Source organism: Panthera pardus, unplaced genomic scaffold (genome assembly GCF_024362965.1).
Source record: "Panthera pardus isolate Hobbes unplaced genomic scaffold, ASM2436296v1 HiC_scaffold_24, whole genome shotgun sequence".
Classification (NCBI taxonomy): domain Eukaryota; kingdom Metazoa; phylum Chordata; class Mammalia; order Carnivora; family Felidae; genus Panthera; species Panthera pardus.
Genome location: NW_026526810.1, coordinates 23,729,051 through 23,752,738, shown reverse-complemented (window position 1 = coordinate 23,752,738; position 23,688 = coordinate 23,729,051). Strand labels below are relative to the sequence as shown.

At 55.6% G+C, this 23,688-nt stretch overlaps 2 protein-coding genes across 10 annotated transcripts; one reads left to right on the top strand and one right to left on the bottom strand.

Moving 5' to 3' along the window:
• The first annotated feature begins 4,286 nt into the window (after positions 1 to 4,286).
• Positions 4,287 to 10,868, top strand: NEIL1 (nei like DNA glycosylase 1). 4 transcript variants are annotated; one of them, XM_019441411.2, is made up of 10 exons: positions 4,287 to 4,555; positions 5,957 to 6,413; positions 8,309 to 8,428; positions 8,518 to 8,581; positions 8,865 to 8,964; positions 9,361 to 9,488; positions 9,874 to 9,901; positions 10,073 to 10,134; positions 10,267 to 10,432; positions 10,579 to 10,740. In XM_019441411.2, the coding sequence occupies exons 2-10, from the start codon at positions 5,980 to 5,982 to the stop codon at positions 10,623 to 10,625; spliced, it is 1,149 nt and encodes a 382-aa protein (XP_019296956.1). In that variant the 5' UTR covers positions 4,287 to 4,555; positions 5,957 to 5,979; the 3' UTR covers positions 10,626 to 10,740. The 4 variants fall into 4 exon arrangements, with proteins under 4 accessions (XP_019296956.1, XP_019296954.1, XP_019296957.2 ...); XM_019441409.2 differs by lacking the exon at positions 4,287 to 4,555 and adding an exon at positions 4,706 to 4,962; XM_019441410.2 differs by lacking the exon at positions 4,287 to 4,555 and adding an exon at positions 5,103 to 5,292.
• A 296-nt stretch (positions 10,869 to 11,164) lies between these two features.
• On the bottom strand, positions 11,165 to 22,940 carry MAN2C1 (mannosidase alpha class 2C member 1). Of its 6 annotated transcripts, none has more exons than XM_053888834.1 (26): positions 22,703 to 22,903; positions 22,308 to 22,433; positions 21,739 to 21,862; positions 20,504 to 20,574; positions 18,798 to 18,975; positions 18,293 to 18,482; positions 17,068 to 17,222; positions 16,830 to 16,940; positions 16,347 to 16,439; positions 16,107 to 16,223; positions 15,835 to 15,930; positions 15,577 to 15,722; positions 15,089 to 15,212; positions 14,619 to 14,740; positions 14,431 to 14,516; positions 14,149 to 14,304; positions 13,853 to 13,944; positions 13,588 to 13,682; positions 13,228 to 13,332; positions 12,989 to 13,145; positions 12,752 to 12,895; positions 12,282 to 12,391; positions 12,094 to 12,173; positions 11,840 to 11,988; positions 11,648 to 11,757; positions 11,339 to 11,575 (listed from the first exon to the last, which is right to left on the bottom strand). In XM_053888834.1, exons 1-26 carry the CDS (start codon positions 22,798 to 22,800, stop codon positions 11,449 to 11,451), a joined length of 3,162 nt encoding a protein of 1,053 aa, XP_053744809.1. In that variant the 5' UTR covers positions 22,801 to 22,903; the 3' UTR covers positions 11,339 to 11,448. The 6 variants fall into 6 exon arrangements, with proteins under 6 accessions (XP_053744807.1, XP_053744805.1, XP_053744806.1 ...); XM_053888835.1 differs by having other exon boundaries at positions 17,116 to 17,222; positions 22,703 to 22,893; XM_053888832.1 differs by lacking the exon at positions 12,094 to 12,173 and having other exon boundaries at positions 11,165 to 11,575; positions 16,410 to 16,439; positions 22,703 to 22,940.
• Positions 22,941 to 23,688: the final 748 nt, after the last annotated feature.

The following is a 23,688-nucleotide window of genomic DNA, read 5'->3' as shown; positions in this document are numbered from 1 at the left end:
CACATGGCAACAAGGAAGTGGCATTCCCTCCTCCTTTCCTCACTGGTGCTGTGTCTGGGGAGCCCTGCTAAAAAAGAGGATCTAAATAAGATCCAGAGTCTCAATACCCCAAATGTCCAGGATTTAAAAAAAAAAAAAAGCCAAGAACCAAGAAACTTTCGGTTTGAATGAGAAAAGACAACAGATGCCAACACCAAGAAAATACAGACTTGTATGCCAAAGATTTTATTTTATTTTTTATGTTTTTATTTATTTATTTTGAGAGAGCATGTGAACAGAGGGAGGGCCAGAGAGAGAATCCCAAGCAGGCTCCATGCTGGCAGCACAGAGCCCAACACGGGGCTTGATCCCACAAACCATGAGATCATGACCTGAGCCAAAATCAAGAGTCTGACACCCAACCAACTGAGCCACCCAGGTGCCTCTATGCCAAGAACTTAAATTTTTTATTTTTTTGTTTAAAAAATTTTTAACATATCCATTTTTTTGACAGAGACAAGAGTGTGAGTGGGGGAGGGGCAGAGAGTGAGGGAGACACAAAATACGAAGCAGGCTCCAGGCTCTGAGCTGTCAGCACAGAGCCAGACGTGGGGCTCAAATTCACAAACCTGAACCAAAGTCAGCCCCTTAACCAACTGAGCCACCCAGGTGCACCTCTGCCAAGGATTTTAAAGCAGCCAATGTAAAAATGCCTCAAGTCTTAATAGAAGATACAAGGAGCCAGATAGAAGTTTTAGAACTGAAATCTGTAGTAATCAAAGTGAGAAATCAATAGATGGACTTCGAAGAAAGAATCCATGGATTTGAAGATAAATCCTAGAAATTATCCAATCTGAACAACAGAAGATAATTGGGAAAATAAGCACACAGAAACCAATAAAACAGAGTCTCGGACCTGCAGGACCATAACATAAGCTCTAATATTCATGCCTTCAGAGTCTCAGAACATGAGGAGAAAGAGGCTAGGACAGAAAAAAAAAATATACAAAGAAATAATAGCTGAAAATCTCCCCAACATGGCAAAAGTTCCCTAAACCTACAGAGTCCAGAAGCTGAATGAATCCCGTATGGGTTGGACCCAAAGAAATCCATGTTGAGCTACATCATACAATCAAACTTCTGCAAGCTAAAGAAGAGAAAAAAAAATCTTGAAAGCAGCAAGAGAGAAATGACACTTTACCTTATGGGGGGAGAAACTGTTCGAATGATTGTGGACTTCTCACCAGAAACCATAGAGGCCAAGTGGAAGAAGCACATTTTTCAGGCCCTGAAAGAAAATTTCAACCGAGAAGTCTATATTCAGCAAAAATCACCTCGAGAGTAAAGGGGGAAATCAAGATATTCTCCGATGAAGGGTAACTAATATAAGTTGTCACCAGCAGACCTAGAAATAAAAAGGCGAAAGGATGATCTCTAATCAGAAGGGAAATGATGAAGGAATCTTGGAACATCGGGGAGTAAGAGCAATGGAAGGAGTAAAACTATGGATACGGTTAGACTTGAGCATTTTCGGTTCCATTTGACAGTTGAAGCAAAACGTGGAGCACTGATGGATGTGGTTTTCAGAGTATGTAGAGGGAATATTTCAGGTTATTATAAACAGGAGAGGGTAAGGGGAGGTAAGGTTTCTACACGGCACTTAGACAAAGCGTCGATACCAGTGAACCATGACAAATACGTGTATCGTATCTAGAACAACTACTTCAGAGGCTGTGCGATGTAATATACTCAAAAGCAACACCAAGTCAAAGTGGAATTCGAAACATTCAAGTGGCCCACGGGAGAGAAAGAAGAAGACAAAAATGGAAAAATCGAATAAACAAAAAGTGGCAAAAAGTCGCAAGGAAGTTCAAAGTCTCCTGAAACGTTTAATATAAGCTTGATTTCCCAGGTAGCATTCCATCCTCAGTGGGGTCACAGAATCCCACAGGTACTTCTCTCATGGCCTTATAACATGGATTGTAATTTTGTGTTTAGTCATTTGCCTCTTTTATCATTCTGAGTTTGTTAAGGATGGGAATTGTATTCCCATGTTTGTATAGCCCCAGTGCCTAATAAAGTACTCCTCCAATAGATGGGGGAAAAGATAAAGACTTGAACGGATTTAAAGATGTTGAATGTAAAAAAATCCTTGAGTCTGTAATAGAAGAGTCTATAAAAGACGCAGTCCGTCCCCCCAAAAGCCAAATCAGTCCTGGTTTGTCACCATTGGATGTTATTGGACCAATTTTTTAGCCTGAAGATTGATAGTTAAAGGGAAAGAATTCAGATCTCTCCTGTGTTTTTAGCATTTCAGGATAACCAGATAACCTTAGTCCAGCTTAGGTCCAGCTCTTTACAGGAGATTTCTAGCTGAGGTAGAAGGAATGACAGAAAAACACCATTTTGTGATTCCCAATTAAATACTTGATTGAAGCAAGGATCATCAAGGATAATAAAGCCATAAAGTGAAATGTTTATGTGATGTGAAACTGGTTATTTTGTGGTGCTAAAGAATCCCCTCCCATAAACAACCCAACCTCCTCAGTTGGTAAATTGTTGAAAACACTGGCCCAGCTACACAGTGGAATACTACTCAGAAAAGAAAAGAACTGATAATCCTAATGACACAGATGGATCTCAGATGTACTATGCTAAGGGGCACCTCGCTGGCTCAGTTGGTGGACCTTGTGATTCTTGACCTCAGGGTAGTGAGTTCCAGCCCCATGTTGCACGTAGAGCCTACTTAAAAATGAAGTAAAGATATTTTTAAAATGCATTATGCTAAAAAACCAGACTCAAAAGACTACCTACTGAAGATTCCATTTATATGGTGTTATGGAGAAGGCAAAAACTATAGGGACAGAAAACAGATCAGTGGTTGCCAGCAGATGGGGTGGAAGTGTTGACCAATAAGGTGTATAGGCAAATTTTGGGTGATGGAAATGTGTTATCTTTTGACTGTCGTGATGGTTATGTGAGTGTATGTATTTGTCAAAACTCACACTTTAATAGGGTGAATTTTACTATATAGAAATTATACCTTAATTTAAACAAAACAACCAACAAATAAATCACCCCGTAGATTTCTTAGTGGGCACAAGGTGTGACACATACCTTTACAAAGCAGAGGTCTGGTGACCACCTCACCTGTGATCAATTTCAGCTGCACTAAAATGGGACAACCAGATGTTGGGTGCCTCCTAATGTGAAGCAATTTTGGAGTACAGAGCAACACCTAAGAGAGATCTATCTAAGAAAACGTTCAGACAAATCCAGAATATGATGGGGCATCTCAACTGGCTTAGACTCCAGGAAGATCAAAAAAGAAAAAGAAAAAAGGGTGAGGTGGGTGGAAGAGGGTGGTTCAGTCAAGATCAAAAATGATTAAAGCTGGCCGCCTGGGTGGCTCAGTCAGTTAAGCGTCCAACTCTTGTTTTCCGCTCAGGTCATGATCTCGAAGATCGTGAGTTTGAGTCCTGCCTTGGGCTTTGTGCTGACAGCACAGAGCCTGCTTGGGATTCTCCTTTCCCCCTCCCCCCACCCCCAGCCCTTCCCCCACTCCTCTCTCTCCTTTTCTCTCTCTCAAAATAAATAAATAAACCTTAAAAAATGATTAAAGAGTCATATAATCCTTGATCGGACTCTGCTTTAAACAAACTGGCTATACAAGTCATTTTGGGGACAATTAGGGAAATCTGAATGTGGACTAGGTATTAGATGGTACTAATTTTATTAGGCATAGTAAATGTATTGTGGCTTTGTAGGATATTGCTTTTTAGAGATGCCTGTTGAGGTATTAGGGATGAAATGTCGTATTTTCCCTAGTTTACTTCAAAAGACTTCCACCCAAATAAATGAGTAGATGGAGGAGGAGGAAGCAGAAGTAATAGGCGGGGCAAATCAGGGCTATGGGTCAGGCACCTGTGCCTGCTCCACTGACGATGGAATGCAGGCTCCTTACAGAGGCCTCTTGAGACCAGACCTGACCTGACCTCACCTTGCCGTGTGTCTGTCCTCACCTCCCAGCCCTCCCCCCAGCCCCACTCCAGCCACACAAGCCTTCTTTCAATGGGCCAGTCCCTTTTCTGCCTGCAGGCCTTTGCAATGGCCTTTCCTTCCGTCTGGCGTATCGTCCTGTCCCCCGCCAGCCAGCTGTCTCCTGAGGACTCAGCCTAAGCGTCACCTCAGAGAGTCCCTCCCCCACAGAACCATCTGAAGTGGGTTCTGCTTCTCTGCCCGCATTTTGTTGCTCGGCTGCACTTGCCACCGGGCAGGTGGTGATGATGTTTCTGTTTATGTGTTCTGTCTGTACGTTGGCATTTAGGGGCCACCACCGGGTCCCCAGGGTCTGCGTTTATCACGCACGGGTGCGCGCCCAGCGCCCAGCTGCAGGCGCCTCGGCCTCGGGGCACTGCTGCTGTTTCCTGCTGGCAGTGTCGACCCCGTCCGGGACTAGCCGGGTGACTCTCCGCCCCCGCCGGCCACGGAGACAGCTGCAACCCGAGACGTCAGACCTGACCCCGCTGCTCGGCGCCGGCGGGAAGCCAGTTTTCCTCCTCCACCTCCCGGCCAGGTGACTGCCCCCAAACCTTTCCCGCACCCGGGGCCCCCAGCCCACCCCGCCCAGCCTCTGCCCTACCCGAGAAACTACACTTCCCAGCAGGCACGGGAGCGGAGACCTCAGCTCCCAGCGTGCTCTTAGGCGCGGCCCGGCCCCCGCGTTAACCCCTCAGTGGCCGCAGGCTGGCGGGAGCGGCGCGGGGCGCAGGTGTCCGGGGGCGTGGGGAAAAGCGGAGCTGAGGAGGGGATGAGATTGGAGGCCCTTGGGAAGGAAGGGACCTGGGGTTAGCCGAGGACGGGCAGCGAGGAGGAGGGTGAAGGGGAGGCGAACACTGCGGAAATTAGGAATCTGGACATTCACCTTTTCCCGAAAAACGAAACTTTTCTTTTCGGGTGCCAGCCCCGGACGGCGCTGAGGAGGTAAGGGAGTCTGCCCCTAGCTAAACGCCCGCCTCTGTCCCACACACAACTTCGCCTTGATCTCGGCACGTCCAGAAAGAGGAGAGTGGCCATCTACGCTCCCTCGGCCCGGCAGGAGGGGGCGAGGGTGGGCGGGTGGAGTTTGCGTCCCTCCGCCCCGGGAGCTGACCTGAGCGTTTTCCTGTGACCCTCCTGGACCATGGCCTGGAGCTCGGGAGCCCTTCTTGTCACCCCTGTCCTCCCTCTGAGTCGTGGGGACCTGGTTCCAGCGCAGATGTGCCTGGAGATTCCTGCCTTCCCTCCTCCTTGTGCTCGCTCTGGTCCTGACCAGTAGGTGGTAGCAGGCTGGCCAAGCCCTGCCGAGGGGAGGAGAGGGAGTCTCTGGGCCTCTTTATCCCAGCCCCGGCCTCCCAGGAGGGGTCAGGTTCACTCCCTCAGTAGTTGTGGACCAGATGCAGGCCAGGTCCTAAGAAGCAGAGTCATGGGCGAGTAGAGCTTGCACTCGGGTGGGAGTGGAGGTAGAGCCAGACAACAAGCAAGATAACTTCATATTCTGGGAGTGCCATGAAGAAAAGAACACTCTTAAGTGTCCCAGACAGAAGGGCCAGCAGAGGCAAAGACATGGGGATGGGAAGACAGTGTGCTTGGAGCAAGCGAGCGAGGGGGAGTCTGGGAGGAAGTGACATGACCGTGCGGGCCCAGGAAAGATCCGGACTTTATTCTAAAAGCAGTGGCAGCTCACGAGAGCCCCGGGAGAGTGTTAAATAAGGCAGAGTCGTGCTTCCCCAGCCTGAGCTCCACAGCGCCCCGGGTTTCCCCAGCGCTTTCAGGTGGGGCCCCGGGCTTGCGGCCAGGCCAGCCGACTTTTCTGCCAGTCCTAGCTGGCCGCCGCCCGTACTGACCCTCACGAGTCTCCTTTGCAAAATGGGCTGAGAATTTCCACCTCACAGGGGGACACTTGACCCAACCTGCTGTCATCCTCCCCCACCCACAGGGCCCAGCCACCCCTCCCACAGAATGCCCGAGGGCCCCGAGTTGCATCTGGCCAGCCGCTTCGTGAACGACGCGTGCAGGGGGTTGGTGTTCGGCGGGTGTGTGGAGAAGTCACCCGTCAGCCGCAACCCCGAGGTGCCCTTTGAGAGCAGTGCCTACTGCATCTCATCCTCAGCCCGTGGCAAAGAGCTGCGCCTGACCCTGAGCCCCCTGCCTGGGGCCCAGCCCCCACGGGAGCCACTGGCCCTGGTCTTCCGATTTGGCATGTCTGGCTCCTTCCAGCTGGCGCCCAGCGAGGCACTGCCCGCCCACGCCCACCTGCGCTTCTACACAGCCCCACCTGGCCCCCGACTCGCCCTCTGCTTCGTGGACATCCGCCGCTTCGGCCACTGGGACATCGGGGGCGAGTGGCAGCCAGGCCGCGGGCCTTGTGTCTTGCTGGAGTATGAGCAGTTCAGGTAGGCCCAGCACCAGGTGTGATGAAGCCTTGGGCTCCGGGCCTGGCTCTCTAATTAGTGCCTCGCTGGCCGTGAGGGGCGAGTGTAGCCCCCTCTGGCCCTCAGTCCCTTCCTGTGTAGACCAAGACGGCGTCCTTTCCTGGGACAGCTCTCTGAGCTAATGGATGTGGAACCCCCAAACTGGCATGGGGGTGGGCAAGAGGATGGCTAGGCATACCCTGCGGACATACGGCCAGTTCGAGTCAGAGCTGGGGATCAGCATCCCACTCTTGTTTCTTGGTGCTCTCAGGAGGCTAAGAAGAAAGGTGAAGGGGCTTTAACAACCTGGTAAGAAGGGACGCTGAGAAGGAAGGAATGGCTTCAAGGGGGTGGGCAAGGGACTGACTGCCTAATGACATGGTTTCTGCATCAGGTTTTGTGGTCTCCCACATTCTGCCTGCCCACTGGTCTGTGACAGCCCATGGTCTCCTCCATGGGAGGGGTAACACCAGGATGTAATGCGTGTCACAGAGGATGGCACGGTGGCAGCCCTTCCCTTCCTCTAAAGGTGAACTGCGTATGGGTTTCTGTTTCATGCCAAGCTCTCTTCTAGGCGTTGGGGGTACAGCAATGATCAAGATGGATGTGGCCCCTGCTCCCACAGAGCTAAAGTTCAGATGGGCCAGGGGGGACAGGAAACAAAGTAGATGAATTCACATAGGTACACGCCTGAAGAAAAATCCAAGAGGTAGAGAATGACTCTAGGCTGGGTATGCTGGGGCGGGGGGGGGGGGGGTTGGCCACTCTAGGTGACATTTGAGCTGAGGCCTGCCTGATAAAAAGGAGCCGGGCTTGCAAAGTTCTAGAGGAAGAGCAATATAACAGACAAGCACCACAGACACGAAGGCCCACAGTGGACCTGGCAAGTCCTCCCTTCCTTGGGGACGGCGTGCTTTCTGTTGGTCCTCAGACTTGGTTGCCCGTGGGTCAGGGCGTCTCTAGCACCACAGAAGCCACTTGACTCCTGGCCTTTCCAGGCATGACCCCCAGTGCTCCCCAGGGAAGTGTCTGTCATGGTCCTGGATTCCTCCCATCTTATCTTTCCTGGGAAGTCATGCCACAAGTTAACTCTTTGCCAGCTGGCTCTGAAGTTCCTGTCACACGAGGAGGCATATTGGCCGTTTCTTTGGTCTCACAGCTGGGGAGCCTGCAGGGATCTGCTCCTCTCAGTGATCCGACCACGTAGGCTAATGTCCACTCTTACCTTCACCCCACACTCTGTCTTCTGGCCCCTACTTCATATGCTCCTCATGCCCATTACTGAGTCAGTCTTGCCATGGTCTTTCCCCACAAAGAAACAAGATGCATTTCCTCTTCGTGGTGGTGAGAAAGGATCCATGACCCCTGGAGGTGGGGTGGGGGCTGCTGGGACACTCACTAGCCAGGACTTGCCTTACACACCTGCTACACAGAACCAGTCCCAGCTTCCTTGGAGATCTTCAGGGTCTTGAGAAAAGTTGACCCCACCAAAGTCAAATCCTCAGAGCTAACCAATCAGAAGTTCTACAGGGAGTTCCAGACTGCAGGCAGAGTCTTGAATCTGAGGACTTTGGTGATATACCCACAACATATACAGACTCGTGTATTTGCTTGAACACATTGCTTTTGATTGGTACTTTTCACCTTTCATTGTGAATTACAGTCTTATTCTGATGTTCCCATTTAACGGATAGGAAAATGGAGGTTCCTGCTGCCAAAATAGCACTGAGGTTGGGAAAAGGGGAACAGGGACTTCCGTGTTTCTTCCTCTTGCATCCAGGAATAGACACTCCCAGCCCCTCTCCCCTATCCTGCAGCAAGGCATTCGGGATGGGGGTAGAGAATGGGTCTCACGGGCCCAGGCTGTGTTCCTCCAGGGAGAATGTGTTACGAAACCTAGCGGACAAGGTCTTTGACAAGCCCATCTGTGAGGCCCTCTTGGACCAGAGGTTCTTCAACGGCATTGGCAACTATCTTCGGGCAGAGATCCTGTACCGGTCAGCAGGCAGGCCACGAGGACTAGGGAGGGCTGGGTGCACCCACATTCCCCACTACTTAGCCTGGCTCCCTCTCCACCCCACTTCAGATTGAAGATACCCCCCTTCGAGAAAGCCCGCGAGGTTCTGGAGGCGCTGCAGCAGCACAGGCCGGTGAGAGTGCAGGAAGGAATGTGCATGTACCTATCAGAGCAGGCCAACAAGTGTATGGCTGGGTCAGGTGTCTGCAGCTTAGCTCAAGTACATCCTTTCTTGGCTTTGGGTCCATTTCCCTTTCCCTGCAGTGTGGGGGGTAGGGGGTTGGGCGGGGGGTTGCTGCTAAGGCATTGTCTCTGAGTCCTGTCAAGCTCAGGGGTTCTGCTCCCCGGGATTCAGCCGCCTTCTCAGTGGTCCTGCGTCAAGCTGACAGCCAGGTCCTGCCCTGCCCCTTCTCCAGAGCCCGGAGCTAACCCTGAGCCAGAAGATCAGGGCGAAGCTGCAGAACCCAGACCTGCTGGAACTGTGTCACTCAGTGCCCAAGGAAGTGGTCCAGCTGGGTGAGGCCTGGGAGGCAAAGATGGCTAACTACCTCTGCTTCAGCATGTTGTGTAACCTCAGGGCAATTCCTGCCCCACGTGGGGCATGGATGTTTGTAGATCTAGTTGTTGCTGAATGGACTAGGCCTACTCACTTGTTAGGTATCTGTATCCTCTGAGGTGCCCATGAGGCAGGCAGGACAAGGATTACCAACCCCACTCCAGGTTGGGAAAGCCATGGCCCAGAGTGGGGAAGACACCAGCCCGAGGGCATGCACAGCTGGAGGAGGGAGAGCCTCGGCCCTCTGACTCAGCCCATCAGCTATATAGCTGAGGTCTGGGCCAAGTTGACCAGGCTCCCCCTTCTCTCAGCCCGAGTCAGCCCTCTGACTTCCGCCTGGTTCCTCTGTCCCACAGGGGGCAAAGGTTACGGGCCGGAGAGCGGAGAGGAGGACTTCGCTGCCTTTCGGGCGTGGCTGCGTTGCTATGGCATGCCGGGCATGAGCTCCCTGCAGGACGGGCGTGGCCGCACCATCTGGTTCCAGGTTTGGGCCCTAATCTCACACAAATGGAGATCCCAAGGAAGCTAGTGGGGCAGACAGATCTGGGGTCACAGTGGGGCAGGAGCTGGGGGTCTCCGAAGTGGAGATGCCCAGGGCCTGTCGTGACCCCCAAGGATCACATGGTCTATGTCTTCCCTGTGTTATGCCCCTCCCCTCCTCAATCCAAGGGTCCCAGCTAGTACAGCAGCCCAAGGCACGGTGGCCTTGTTGGTGTCCTTCACCTGGGGAAGAGGGGGTGGTCAGAGAGGCTTCTCACCTGAGGAGAAGCTCCACCGATCTGGAAGGATGGTATGAGCTCTGCCTCTCCAAGAGAAGGTACCCCTGCCCCAACCAGGTTGATTCCTCAATTCTCCTCATTCCATTTCAGGGGGATCCCGGACCCCTGGCACCCAAAGGTAGGCTACTCCTATTGTAACAAGCTAGGACAGCACAAAGAACTAGATGGCCTGCAAGAACTACCTCACCCTTCTCCACCCCAGTCCCCACTCCACTCCCAGAGTAGGAGAGTCTGCAGAAAGGGGACTGAAGCCGCAGGTCCCTCCAAGCCCAGTGTCAATGTCCTGCAGGGGGCAAGTCCCGCAAGAAGAAATCCAAGGGAGCACAGCAGGGTCCTGAGCACGGATCAGAGGTATGGCTCTCTCCTCTGCCGTGGTAGCAGCTCCCAGGTGCCCTCCCTTGACAATGGGGGGCAGTGGTGGGTCCTCATCAACCTCTGAACTGCTCACTGAGCCCCTTGAGGACCTGGCTCTCCTCTACTCAGGACCCTCTCCTTCCAAGCACGGCCCCTTCCAGAACACATGGGGCACAGAGAGGCCTTTCTGAGCAAACTACAGCCTGGCAGCCCGAGGGGACCAGCCTCTCGCAGGACCCAGAAGTCCCCCTAGTCCCTAAGAAAGGAAGAAGGAGGGGGAGACCAACAACCTCAGGTGGGCAACAGGCCTTCCTCAGCATTGTCCTCTGGGGAGAGGAGGGGCACCACCAAATGGGCTGTACAGGAGGCAGGGGCGGGGTGGGGGGGGGGGGAGTCCTCAGCCTGTGGTCTGAGCTGCCATCTCACCTGTCTTCCTCCCAGGCCCCCGCAGACCCCAAAAGGTCAAAGCTGAGAATGGGGGGACCTGAGCCTCTTAGCAGGAGGGACTCCCTGCTTGCATCCACCCCTTCCCTTTGCCTTGCCCTGGATCGAGGGGCCTGTGTAGCTTGCTGGAAGCAGGCTGGAGCTGAAGGTGCCTGGATGCCCCTGGCCCTGTGGCTGTTCCCTGCACAGCTATGATGTTTTACTGTACCCCACCTTCCCCATTTTTTAAGCCCATGTGAAAGATACTGTAATTTTTTTATAAACTAATAAACTTGAGCTTCTTGGCACTTCTTGGGCTGGCTGCAGAAGGTCTGGATAGGCCAAGTTGGGAGGACCTGCTGCCTGACCCTGGAGACAGGAGAGCCACTGGGGCAAGGCAGACTGAGCCCCATCCCCGTCCTCAGGGCCCTGTCCCTCACGCAGTAGTCTGCCTCTGCAGGTACAGCCTGTCAGAGGTAGCGCAGAGATCCCGGCCCTCAGCAGGCCCTCCAGTCCAGAATTCCCAGCACTGACATTGGTCAGTGCTCCTCTCCTAGTGGGTGGCTCATCAGAAGCCCTGGCTTCCTCCCCAGGGGAGGAACTTCTTCTCACAGGTCCCCTAGCCACCCTGTGGTCGCTGAAATCCCAAATCTCTCCCAGGGGCTGCAACCCAGACCCTGTAGATCTTGCCCTTGCCCCCAAATGCCTGGGGCAAAGTCTTCCTCCCTTGGGAGTCTGGGGATAGGCCCTTCGGGAGTGAGCAGGGACTATAGCAGGGTTCCTGAGTCAAGGGTTTATTGTTCAAGAGGTGATGAATCAGGCTGGGGAGGTGGAAGTGAGCACCCCCCCCCCAGGCCTTCCACAAACAAAACCCCACCCTCAAGAGGCTCAGTTTGGTGGGGGTTGCAGCACCAGCAACAGGGACTGCACTTGGAAGGGAGAAAAGGTGAGCTTCAGGCGGTCGTCCTGAAGGGGCAGGTGGCCAGCGGGGTCGCGCCGCTCCAGGAGGTCGCAGCTGGAGAACAGGAGGGGTCACGAGGCCCCCGCGAGGGCAGGACTCCCACCCCCACCCCGCGCCCCCACTCACAGGACGGCCTCCTGAACCGGCAGCGACGTGTGCAGCCAGCAGTCTACGTGGCTGCCGTGGGCCTCGTACAGCCTGAGGACCAGCGTGCTGCCCTGGGGGCTGGTCTCCGCCTGCGGAGGGAGGCGGGCGGTGGGCGGGGCCGAGGGTGGACCCAGCCGGGGAGCCCGCCCCCGGCGCCACGCGGCCCCTTGCCTGTTTGACCGTCTCCAACACTACCGCAGGCGAGGACACCGAGAAGGCGCTCCAGGCGGCAGCGGGCGCCGGGCCCGGGGCAGGCAGCGCCAACAGGGGGAAGTTGAGGCTGTAGGCAGCGGGGATAACGCCAGCGTCCTGGAATGAGCCTGGAGATGGGGGTACGGGCGTGAGTGTGCTGGCGTTTTCCTCACCGGCCGCTGCGAGAAACCGGCTCAGAGAAGGGCAGAGAAGCGCCCGGCAACAGCCCTCACCCTTGTGCGGCATCAGCGCATAGGTGAACTCGTGGCGTCCCATGTCAGCGGTGGCGTCGGGGGCCTTAGGTGCCCGCAAGCTGGGGTGGGGAGGGTGGGTATGGGCCGGGCTGGAGCTGCGTCAGCTCTGGCCTAGGAAGACCTGCGCCCCCACGCCAGCACCCCGGGCCTGGCGGGCACCCACTCACAGTGAGAGGCTGAGGACGTTGCCTCGGACTGAGGCGCCATACTTGCAGTCATTGAGCAGGGCCAGCCCGAAGCCGTGCTCCGACAGATCCATCCAGCGGTGGGCCCACACCTGGAGGGCAGACCCCAGACTCACTTGGTGGCCCTGCCTCCTCGTGCTCCAGAGCTCCCGTCACTACCGTGAGGGTCAGCCCTGGGGACCACAGGATTGAATTCCAGCTCTCACTACGGGAGACCCTGGGCACACCACCCAACCTGTCCGGGCCTCAGTTCTTCCTCTGCGAAATGGGCCTAACAGAATTTACCCCACCAAATACGCATGAGTGTCAAACTAAACAAAGCATTTAGCAACAATGCCTAGCACAAGGTAGGAGCCAGCAAATCTTGATCACGGTTTGCTGACTCTACACCACACAACCACGCCCTCCCCAGCCAGGCAGGATCCAAACCCCCACCCCACCCCATGTCAGACCTCAAATCGAGCCCAGTCCCAGGAGGTGTTGTGGTGGGTGGGCCGCTGCAGATGCCCGAACTGGACCTCATAGGTGGCCTGGGGGCTCCGCACACGGGCGGGGAACTCCACCTTCAGGAACTTGTGGGCCTCGTGCCAGTGCACCTGGAGTGGGAGGCCAGACGCACACAGGCCTGGGCGGCTCCCCCCTCACCAGCCACACTGGGGGAGGACGCCCACCACGCTGCCCTCTGCTACCTCGGTGTGGAAGCGGACGTAGGGGCAGCCAACATCCAGCACAACCTCCTGGCTGAGCCGACTGTTGGCGCCGATCTGCAGCAGGAACCAGGCACTGCCCCGCATGCCACCCTCGATGCCCACTGCCAAGGTCCCTGCCTGGCCCCGCACTGGCTTCCTGTGGGGCGGGGTGGCAGACCTGAGCCAGGGCAGGCTGATGGAGGGGGCCCACCACCGCCCGGGTCCTGCCCATGGCGTACCGTGTCTCCAAATGGTAGTCCATGACATCCCATGCATCCCAGTACAGGGGGACATCATCGAACAGCACAAACTGATTCCCCACGGTGCCCTCAGCAATGGCTTCCCTAGAAGGACACGGGGTTGGTGCTTTCGAACTTTATGACCTTGGTCTCTCCAGCTGCTTAAGGTGGGGTGGGGGCAGGGAGAGTAGGCCCAAAGGACAAGGGGATTCCTAGCCCAGTCTGCCCTGCTTCATGTGTGGGTTGCAGTCCAGACCCACTGAAGGGCTGCCGTCGGTAGTGCTGTGGCCAGGAGACAGAGGGAACAGGGTCTGGGGTCTACTTGTCAGGCACCGGAAGAGGGCAATGAGGAGTTGGCACCTGCCAGAGGCCACCAGCACCAGGGACGTCAGGCAGCCGGTTGGGTCCAGCGTCACCCGGATGATGCCGTTGTCCAGAGTCACAGAACCGTCAGCCTTGGTGGGAGGGGTCCTTGAAGCTGAGTCTGCAGGGGCTTCCCACAACCAACAGCTCCCCCAGCCCAGCCCCACCTTACCACTTGCTCCGGGCTGGGGAGCTCAGCATCCCCATGTTGTTAGGGACGGCCCAGGACAGGCCCTGCCCACCAGGACGTGCCTACACTTACCTCTTGCACTACAAACACGGGCTGCTGGGGCGGCAGGGGCTGCAATGAGGTGGGGGCAGGAGCATAGCCCATGCTGGGCACTGTCACCAGGGCTGGGGATGAGGCGTAGGTATCAGTGCAGCCTCCCTGCCCTTTCTAGGAGCCTTGCTCGGGGGCGGGAGGAGGGGCAGATACTTCCACTACTATTCTCCAGCCTGGGGCACCCCAGGGCAGCGACCCCCAGGGCAGCGTCCCCAACTCTGGGTCGGGCCTCGGTCCCTCCTACTGCAGTGGCAGCTTTTCTCTCCAGCTCATACCTAGGCTGTGGGCCCCACCAGGCCTGGGCAGGGCCAACACTTCAGTGCGCTTCCAAGGCAGCGTGTTGACAATGAGGAGGCCCTCAGGACCTGGCTCCCCAGCACACAGGGCTGCGGCTGCAGCACTGAGCAGTGTGTTGCCATGGGCACGGATGTCTGAGGAGAGACTGGCTGGTCACGGGTGGGCAGTGGGTCTGGGACGACCCCTGAGTATCCCATAGGACACCCTCAGGGCTCCACCCTTGCCATCGGGGACAGCGGTGGGAATGTCATCAGCCTCACCTTCATAGTGGCACATGGCTTCCTCTGCCACCAGCTCGATGCAGCTGCCGGTCACCACATCATGGAACTGGTTCAGGAGCAGGAGCCTGCAGGAGCCAAGGACAGGGATGGGGAAGGCCGGGAAGGGTGGCCACAGAGGTGTCGGGGAGGAGGTCAGGTTGGTGGCAGGGGCCAGAAGCCAGGCTGACCTCCAGAGGTCCTGCAGCTGGGCCGCCGGGTACAGGAACTGGGCGCTGCGGGCCACGGCCAGGCTGCTGAGCAGCTCCACGTCATGCAGGATCCGCTCACACTCCCGGTTTCCCTTCTTGATCTGAGCAGGGTTGGGGTGGGGGGGGGGATCTGTCCCAGGACACCTTCCAAGCCCTCCCCTGCTCAGAACCTGAGGCTCCCCGGGGCCTTCCGGATAAAGCCTCTTGTGGCTGACCTGCCCCGCATGCCTTCGTCCTCTCCCCTCAGCCCACACCCACCCTTCTTCAGGGACACCCAGCCCTGTCTCTCCTCCAGGCCCCTGACCCACTCAGCTCCGGTACTTTTCCCCCCTCAGCGCCTCCCTGGAACACAAACCTCTTCCCCCAGGTCTAGACTAGACTCTATCCCCCACTTCCTCCTCTAACCCTCTGCAGACCCTCCCCGCTGGGCTCAATGACCAGCTCCTGACCTGGGCATGGGTGGTGTAGGTGCCATTATGTAACTCCAGAAAGAGCTCCCCAACCCATGTGCACAGCTGCCCTGAGTCGGTCTCCAGTGCCGAGAAGAGTCTCCCCGGAGAAGACAGCTGCACCCTGAGGGGGACCACAGCCTGGGTCTCCCAGTCTTGGGGCTACTACGTGGCTCACCCTTCCTCCACGCCAGAGTGGACAAGAGATCCAGCCCCAACAGAAAGGAGCCACCCCCAGAAAGTTCCCTGTCCACACAAAGCCAGTTCTGGACACGCCAGGAGAGTTCTCTCTCTGGTAGATTTAAGCTCCTTCCCACCATCAGCTTTTTCCCCACCCCTCCCCCAGGGTGGGAGCTGGGAAGGGCCAGTGGTCCGGGATTGGAGCAGGATCAGGTTCAGTGGAGGAGTTGGACCCGATGTTTGAGCAGAAAGCAGGGCTGCGCAAGGGCAAAGTGAACAGTGAGGGCTGCCGGAGGGCCAGGTCCAACCTGGGCAGCCCATCTGTGTTGTGCAGCCGCTTCAAGCGGTCCACCATCGTCTGGGTGGGGCCACCACCCCCATCCCCAAAGCCGAAGAGAAATGCACTGTGGTTGGTCCGCCCCTTGTCCCTGTTTTTGACCACGGTCTTCAGCACCTGGACAGGCGGGGATAGGTCAACATGGGTCAGCTGAGAACAGGACACCCAGCCCTCTCCGGCCTGCCGCCCCCGCCCCCCCCCCCACCTCAGCCACTAGGTGCCCCCTCACCTCCTCCACACTGCCCTGCATCCCATATGAGTCGCCAGGTGGGAAGTGGGCCAGCACACGGGAGCCATCCAGCCCCTCCCAGAAAAAAGTATGGTGCTGCGGGTAGGGAGATAGGAGAGCGGCCAGAGTCAGGGCATTCCTGTCCTACCTTTGTGTAACCCTGGGGAGGGACGGCCTCTCTGGGTGGGGGTTGGGTGGTCTGTCCAGGACCCCTTAATGAGGGGGAGATGAACGTTCCACGTGGGGCCCCTGGTCCCCTGAGGTCTGCTCACCGGGAAGGAGTTCACCAAGTTCCAGCTCAGTTTTTGGGTCAGGAAGTGCCGGATGCCACAGCTGCGCATGATCTGGGGGAGCTGTGCCGAGTAGCCAAACGTGTCTGGCAGCCAGAACTGCGGGGAAGAGGGCCTCTGGGACAGGGGAACCAGGGCTCTTGGTGGAACAGCCCCAGCCTCAGCCTCTCAAGGTCAAGCTCCAACCCCATCTGCCCGCAGGTGCAGCAGCTCCCAGCCTACCTCAGAGCACATTTTCCCAAACTCCTGCAGGAAGAAGTTCTGGCCCTGTAGGAACTGTCTCACCATGGCCTCTCCACTGGGAAGGTTCCCATCCTGGCAGGAGTGAAGACGGAGGTAGCCGGCGTCAGCATAGATGGGGAATAGGCAGGAGATCTGGCCACCCCCACCTCACGTGTAAGAGAAACTGCGGCTGACATAGGGGTTACAGCCAGTGCCCAGAGGGGTCCATCTCCTCCCATCAGGCCCAACTGTCTGCCTGCTGGAAGGGGAGGTATCCAGGGTGGGGTCACAAAGACAGCCTGCCACAGTACTTGAGGCCCTCCTCCCCCTTGGGGTCCCGGGCCTTGGGACTCCGTGGACTAGTAAGTGCTGCCACAGAGGGGGTATGAAGGGCATGCAGAAAGCCACCTACCGGCAAGGCCGAGTGGGGAAGGCTATTTTGACAGTGTGGCCTGAGGTGGAGGGGGTGCAGATAGTACTTACCATCTCCACCCAGGTGCCCCCCACAGGCACAAACTGCCCGCGGCAGGCGAACTCCTGGAGTCGAGCATGCAGGCCAGGGTAGTGGCTCTTTACCCACTCGAGCTGCTGCGCCTGTGGGCAGATGGGGCCCGAGCCGGTCAGAAGTGACCAGGACACCACCCAGGCCTGAGCGTCTGGAGCCAGTGGGCAGCTGAAGGTGGGGAAGAGTCCTCCTCCTCAGAAGCCCTCAGAACCTCACCCTTGGACCTACTGGGCTCAGGTGCCCCCACACGGCTGTCCCTCTGACCTGGGAGCAGGCAAAGATGAATTCAGGGTTCTGCTCCATGAGCTGCACAGCTGACACCCAGCTCCGGGCACATTTTCGCACAGTCTCCTTGAAGGGCCAAAGCCAGGCTGGACAGGAGGGGCGCAGAGGTGGAGGGAGAGCAGCAAGGTCCACAACTCCTCACACATCTCCAGCCTCATCCCTGGCTCCCAGCACCAGACCAGGCCCAGCCTGGGCCTCCAGAGGGCTGTCCCCCTACCACCCCAGGCCCCTTTCCCTGCCAGGCCCTGTGGCACCCCTCCCGAGCTCTCAGTTCAAAACACGCCGGCAAGGTGCAAGTAGGGGGTGGGGAAAGGAGGCTGTCAGCTTTATAGGTCAGGAAATGGAGGCCCCACACCCTGAAATAGCCTCACTCTGAGGCTGAGACCCCACCCCACCCCACCCCCGAAAGGATTCTATAAAAGGTGGCAGGGTGTTAACACATTGAGGGATATCCCAGAACAGGGGGGCACAGCATCCCGAGATGGACCTGCTGGGACCAGCTATCCTGCATAAAGCCCTCCAGCCTCCTGGCCTCTAGGCCTCACATCCTTCCTTACCAGCCCAGAATCCCCACACTCCACTGCAAACCTTGGCACAGCAGAGAAAGCCCTTGTTCTGTGGTTCAGAAATGTTAGCTGCATCGGAATCAGTACCTTGGGGAGCTTGTAAAAATGTAGATTTCCCATAAGCCTCACAGATGCTGCAAACTCATCAAGTCCAAAGCTAGAAGCCTGCCCCTGCGCTTGAGCCCCTATCTTAATTACTTCTAGGCCACTCCTGTCTGAGGACTTGGACACTCTTGTCAAACTTACTCATTCTCACTCAGTTCCAAGATCACCTCCTACAGGGAGCCTCTCTTGAGTTCTCCTGACCTTCCTCCGTTATGGCCCCAACTCTGTCTGCCTATTTTACAGTCACCAGTCTCTATACTCCTACCTCCCACTATCTGGCAGGGGGCCACATGGGGCATCAGATTTTGTCGAAAGAATAAATGAGGCGACACAGTCCAGGCCCCTGACCCCATTTTACAAATGGGGAAAACTGAGGTCCAATAGGGGTAAGAATTTGCTGGGGATGACACAGTGCTTCCAGGGCACATCCAGGGCTTCAAGGGCATTCCTGCTTCCCCCACCAACCTGGCCAGCTGCTGCCCTACCTGTATCAATGTGGCAGTGCCCCATGGCATGGATGGTATGTTGACTTTCTCCTCCACGTTGGCCAAAGAACCTGGAGGCCAGGGCCTGCGCCACTGGGAAGGTCTCAGGCTGGGCAGGGTCACACACGTTCACCATCTGGTTGGCTGTGTACAGGGCCTGGAAGCTGCGCTGGTTGTCCTCCCCAAGGCCCTGCAGCAGGGTTCTGTCCCTTCATCCCAGTCTCAACCAAGTTGAGTCTCCAGAATTAGGCCCTGGCTGACCTCTCAATGGCTCTCAGCAAAGCTCCTCCCTACCTCTGACCCTTTGCTCCTTCTGGTTTCCCCTGCTTAGCACTGTCTCCCTCCTCCCCTTTACATAGGGAAATCCTTTCGGTACTCAAGCAGGCAGAAACACTCTCCCTAATCTGGATTCCCAGACTCCCAACTATCTGACACAAGAAATAGCCTGCTCCTGGGGGCCAGGAAGGGCTCTAGAGTGACTAGGTGGGATAGGGGTGTCGAGTACCTTGGCTATGCCCAGCAGCAGCTCTAGATCCACCAGGAGCCTGTGGACATCCCGGCGGAACACAGCCAGCTCAGCCCGGCTCACCTGGAACATCTTCTCTGGGTCAGGGGCTGCGATCATGCTTCCCTTCCCGGCCCCCAGGAGCCCATTGCAGGCTACTTCCACGTAGAGGGTCAGGCTACGAATGTGGACAGGCAACCTCAGGCCAAGGGACTAGCAGAAGATCCTGGGGGCTTGGGGAGCCAGAACCAAGGGAGCATCCATCTGGCCTCTCCCTGTTCGCCTCCAGGATCCACTACCCAGATCCCACAGTATCTGAGGTGTGTGGACAAGAAGGTCATGTTCTGCTGATGAGGGTCCTGCTTTGGGCAGGGTCAATGAGTAGCCAAGTTCGGAACTGTGTGAATTATGCTGCTGCTTAGCCTTTTGTTTCCATTTCCACAGCTGTCTTTACAATACACTCCCTTGGTCTCAGAACCCTCTTTGCCGATTAAAAACGTGTTTGGATCCTCCAGGTCCAATCCTTCAGAGCAAGAAGCCAGCAGCCAATATGGGGCAGGGCCGTTCTTTGGGGTGGCACAGTAGTCTGTGTTGTGGTTCTACTTAGACTTCAGTGAACAAACACGAGTTCCTTGGGGAAGCCTTCCCTAATCCACCTCCCACCCCTCTCCTAAATCTGGAACAGCTTTCCCATATTGAGCTCCCAGTATTTGCATTCAGAGCCGCCATTGGTTTTGTAATTTTGTAAGTATCTGTGAGTCCCCCTTGCTGTCAAGGACCAGATTACTCGCTAACCCTGTCCTAGTATCTGGGAGCATCAGATACAGTGTTCAGTAAATATTAGAGGGGCACCTGGGTGGCTCAGTTAGTTAAGCATCCAACTCTTAATTTTGGCTCAGGCCATGATCTCATGGTTCGTGAGTTCAAGTCCTGTGTCAGGCTCTGCTCTGACAGCACCCTGCTTGGGATTCTCTCTCCCTCTCTCTCTGCCCCTTCCTCATCAGACGCATGTGTGTGCGCACGCTCTCTCTCTCTCAAAATAAATGAACATATAAAAAAATAAAAAACAAAAAATAAATAAAAATAGGGGCACCTGGGTGGCTCAGCCAGTTAAGCATCCAACTTTGGCTCAGGTCATGATCTCCCGGTTCGTGGGTTAGAGCCCTGTGTCAGGCTCTGTGCTTATAGCTCAGAGCCTGGAGCCTGCTTGGGATCCTGTCTCCCTTTCCCTCTGCCCCTCCCCCACTCACCCTCAGTCTCTCTCTTTCTCTAAAAAATAAATAAAAATAAAACAATAAAAATAAATAGTAGAAAATATAATAATATTATGTTGGAGTTTTTAATGGTGACATAAAATGCCCATGTTATAATATGGGACGGAAAAAATCAGAATGCAAAATATCAAAGAAATACAACCTTAACTAGTAAGAACTATGCCTGAATGAGTTCCTGTGGTGAAGGCTGAAATGTTAATAACGGTCATCTCTAGGTGATGGGATAATGGGAGTCATTTACTTCTTTGTGCTTTCCTGTATTTACCACAAGAAGGCAGATATTATCTTTCTAGGCAGGAAAAAAAATCCTATTCTTTTAAAAATTGTGAGATTTGAGGATGCTTGTGTTGGAGGTTGGCATTTCTGGGTCACGCTGGACTTCAGCTCTTCCTCAACTACTGGTGGTCAACTAGAGCACAGGAACTCACTCACCTCCGGGGGTCTCCTTCTTCCAGCCTGTCAGTCAGGACATAGCTGGTCTTCTCCCCCTCTTTGGTCAAACCCTTATGAGGAATGAAGTGAGAGACAGGGCCTGAGGCTTTTGAACAGTTCAGGTGAAGTTTAAGCTGAGGGAGGCCAGGCCTCTCTGCCTAGTCCTCAGCCCTGGCTCCTCTCTCCCATGCAAGGCCAGGATTGACAAATTGGGGACCCCTGGTAGCCAGTGCCTAACCCCTACAGAAGCTGGAGTGCCATGAGCACAAATGGCACCCATTTACCAGCAGAAAAGCCCCTGGTCTTATGGGAAGGGTCCTGGGCAGGTATTAGGATGTCTGGGTATGGCTTCTGGTGGCCTCTGTACCACTGAATAAGTATTTGAAGGGGAACTCTATGAAGTCAGATGCAGGGTTGCCTCATTCCTTGCTAAATCCCCAGTGCTTAGTACAGGGCCTGGCCCAGAGAGGGCACTCAGGAGACATCTGCTGAGCCAATGGAAGGAGAGAGAGAGGGAGGGAGGGGTTTGCCATCTTTCCATACAAAAAGAACAAGAGTCCTATCCTGAGACAGGAAGTTAGTCTAATTGGAATGGAGGCTGAGCAAGTGAACTGACCGCTAGATCTCAGTTTCTTCATCTGTAAATGCGCATAAAGACCCACCACATAGGACTGTAAAGATTAAACCTGATATGGGTGGATGTATAAACAAGACAGTCAATAGTTATATCTGGGGAACTGGGAATGGTGTGGCAGGGAGAGAGCCATTACTTCAGGGGAAGAGGACTTGCATTTATACTTTATACCATCGAGAACCATTTGAAAGTCTCCCCTCGTAAGTATATGCTACATATAATAAGAACTAGTTTATGAAAAACTTAAAAGTGTTATGGTCTGCAAAGCCAACAGTCTTGGCACCTGACACCTAGTAGAGGGTTAATAAATGGATCTGCTGTATTTATTATTATTGTGCTTGATTAGCAACTATATTCAGCCCAGAATGGGAAGGTGGCCAGTCAGTGGCAGCTGTTGGTTTAGCACTAATTATGTTAGGACCTAAAACCATCCACTGAACTTCCCACTATGAGAGGGACCAATTACACTGGGGCCCAAGTGGCAACTTCCCCAATCCTGATATCCTGATACCACCCTGCAGGCAGAGCCACTAAGCTGTGGCTTCTTCACAGACAAGGGCTGAAATGGGGCCCTACCTATCCCTAGGGCAGGGCTCCTCACCTGGACAGGCTCTCCATCTCTCCACACCAGGCCTTCTCCATCACTTTCCCAGCGAAGGTGAACTTCCTGACCCACCCATGCCTCCGGAATGGTCAGCTCCACCCGAAACCAACAGGTCCACCATCTGCAAGACAGCCATTGAGATGGGCCTAGGGGGTCGAAGCCCTGTCCTTTTGCCATACTTCCTCGGATTAAGGGTCAGCAGGGACTGGAGACTGTCTCCAAGCATCTGCAGCGTCACAAGGTAGTCAGCTTTGATCCACAAGAAAGGAGCAACAAGGTGTGCAGCAAGGTGAGGGGAAAAGGCAGAAAAGTCAGGGGTCTGTAATCCGTGCTAGAGTGCCTTTCCTAACGGGTGTCTAGGTACTGGGAGGAGGGAGGGGCGGGGGATGAAAACTCTCCCACGGAAACTGAGAGACCAGGGAGCTGTTTCCAGCAGAGGGCGCTGCTCCTCCCCAAGCGGCTGTCTAGGACCTAAGGCCGCAATGGAGGTGTGGCCCTTAGAGGGGGTGAGCGAGAGGGGAGGGGCGCTGCCCGCTGGCCCCACCCTGCCCCCGGGCGTTACCCACGTGGGTCCAAAGCTGTCGCGGATCTGCGCGGGGCGGAACTCCTGCCGGACCGCCTCCTGGTACGGTAGCCTCTCGGGCGTCTGGAAGCTGGAGAGCGCGGCCACCGGGCAGCTGTCCCCGAAGAGTCTGGGCGGGAGGGACGGGTGGGCGCGGGCTCGAGGCCGCCCCTTGCCGCCCGTGGGCCAGTCGGCGGATGGGGACGCCCTTGACCCGCCGCCGGGAAGGCTGCCCCACAGCACAGCGTCTCCCGACCCCTCCTCCCGGGGCCTTGCCCAGTCGGCGGCGGGCACTTCATCCCTCGGCCCCGGTGGCCGCAGCTTGAGTTCCCCCCCCGGAAGGGAAGGCTGAGGCGCGCGGCCGCGGCCGGCCGGCGCCCTGGGCGGGAGGAACCCCACCTGCCGTGGAGGTTACAGTCGGTAAAGTAGAGCGGCGACACGAATTTCTCCACCCGCTCCAGCGTAGTGCGCCAGTGCTTCAGGGCCGGCGCCGCCATCGTCGCACGCCCACTCCTCTCCCCGGAAGGCCCCTGTCGTTGCCGGCGCGGCCCACGGTCGGGAACCAAAGGTTCCGGGGCCGAAGGGCGCCTTCCAGCCCCGGGCAGCTTTTCTTGGAACACTGGCGGCTCTCGGAAGTCCCGCTACACTGAATCTTGAACGTGCAGCTGAAAGCCAAGAGCCGGCTTCCGAGGCTATCTCGTCTGAACTGGCAGGCCACTGGGCAAATCCCCCAAAACGGCAAGTTTGACGCCGCTTAGATTCTCCGAAAGAATCGAGACAGAGACCGGGGATTTTAGGCACGACGGGTGGGAGCCTCGGCCAGGAGGCTTAGACGCAGGTCACCAGGGCTTAGAAGCAGCGAGTGGGAACTGGCTAGTTCTCCACGCCTAGCCCGACTTCTGGCTCTTGTCTTCGAAAACCTGTTGTCTGTTTAACGTCTGAAGAGCCAGGAGCCAGGGCTGGTGCTTTGACGCTAATTGGCAGACATCTGTTTAAATAGGGAGGGCTTTGTACCCCCAGTAACCTGAGCTTCCTCTCCTACATGTTTTGTGTATATAGCTGTCAGTTATCACCAGAAACCCTGGGAGTATTTTGATGTGAGATGGCAGATCAGTCATAGCATTCAAAATCCTAATTGAATAACGTATTTCACCACACAGGACTGGGGAGTTCAGAAAAGCCTGATCCAAGAAACACCTCCAGTTTCATCCTTACCTTAGTAGCCCACTGGTATTTTTTTTCCTTCTAGAATTGCCAGGCAGTGCTTGTCTATAAAATCATTACTAGGAAAAATTACATACACACTAGCCCTGATTATTTTTTAATGGAGATACTGATCAAGTTCACATTTCAAGTGTAGGTCACAGGGAAAAGTGACTAAGTGC

Excerpts from the sequence above, each read along its gene's own strand:
- NEIL1 (XM_019441411.2), top strand. The coding sequence starts at position 5,980 with ATGCCCGAGGGCCCCGAGTTGCATCTGGCCAGCCGCTTCGTGAACGAC. Across the intron at positions 6,414-8,308 it reads CTGGAGTATGAGCAGTTCAG|GGAGAATGTGTTACGAAACC; the intron begins GTAGGCCCAGCA and ends GTGTTCCTCCAG. Across the intron at positions 8,582-8,864 it reads CGCTGCAGCAGCACAGGCCG|AGCCCGGAGCTAACCCTGAG; the intron begins GTGAGAGTGCAG and ends CCCCTTCTCCAG.
- MAN2C1 (XM_053888830.1), bottom strand. The coding sequence starts at position 22,800 with ATGGCGGCGCCGGCCCTGAAGCACTGGCGCACTACGCTGGAGCGGGTG. Across the intron at positions 16,440-16,829 it reads GGGGCACCTGGGTGGAGATG|GATGGGAACCTTCCCAGTGG; the intron begins GTAAGTACTATC and ends CACTCCTGCCAG. Across the intron at positions 11,576-11,647 it reads CCGGTTCAGGAGGCCGTCCT|CTGCGACCTCCTGGAGCGGC; the intron begins GTGAGTGGGGGC and ends CCTGTTCTCCAG.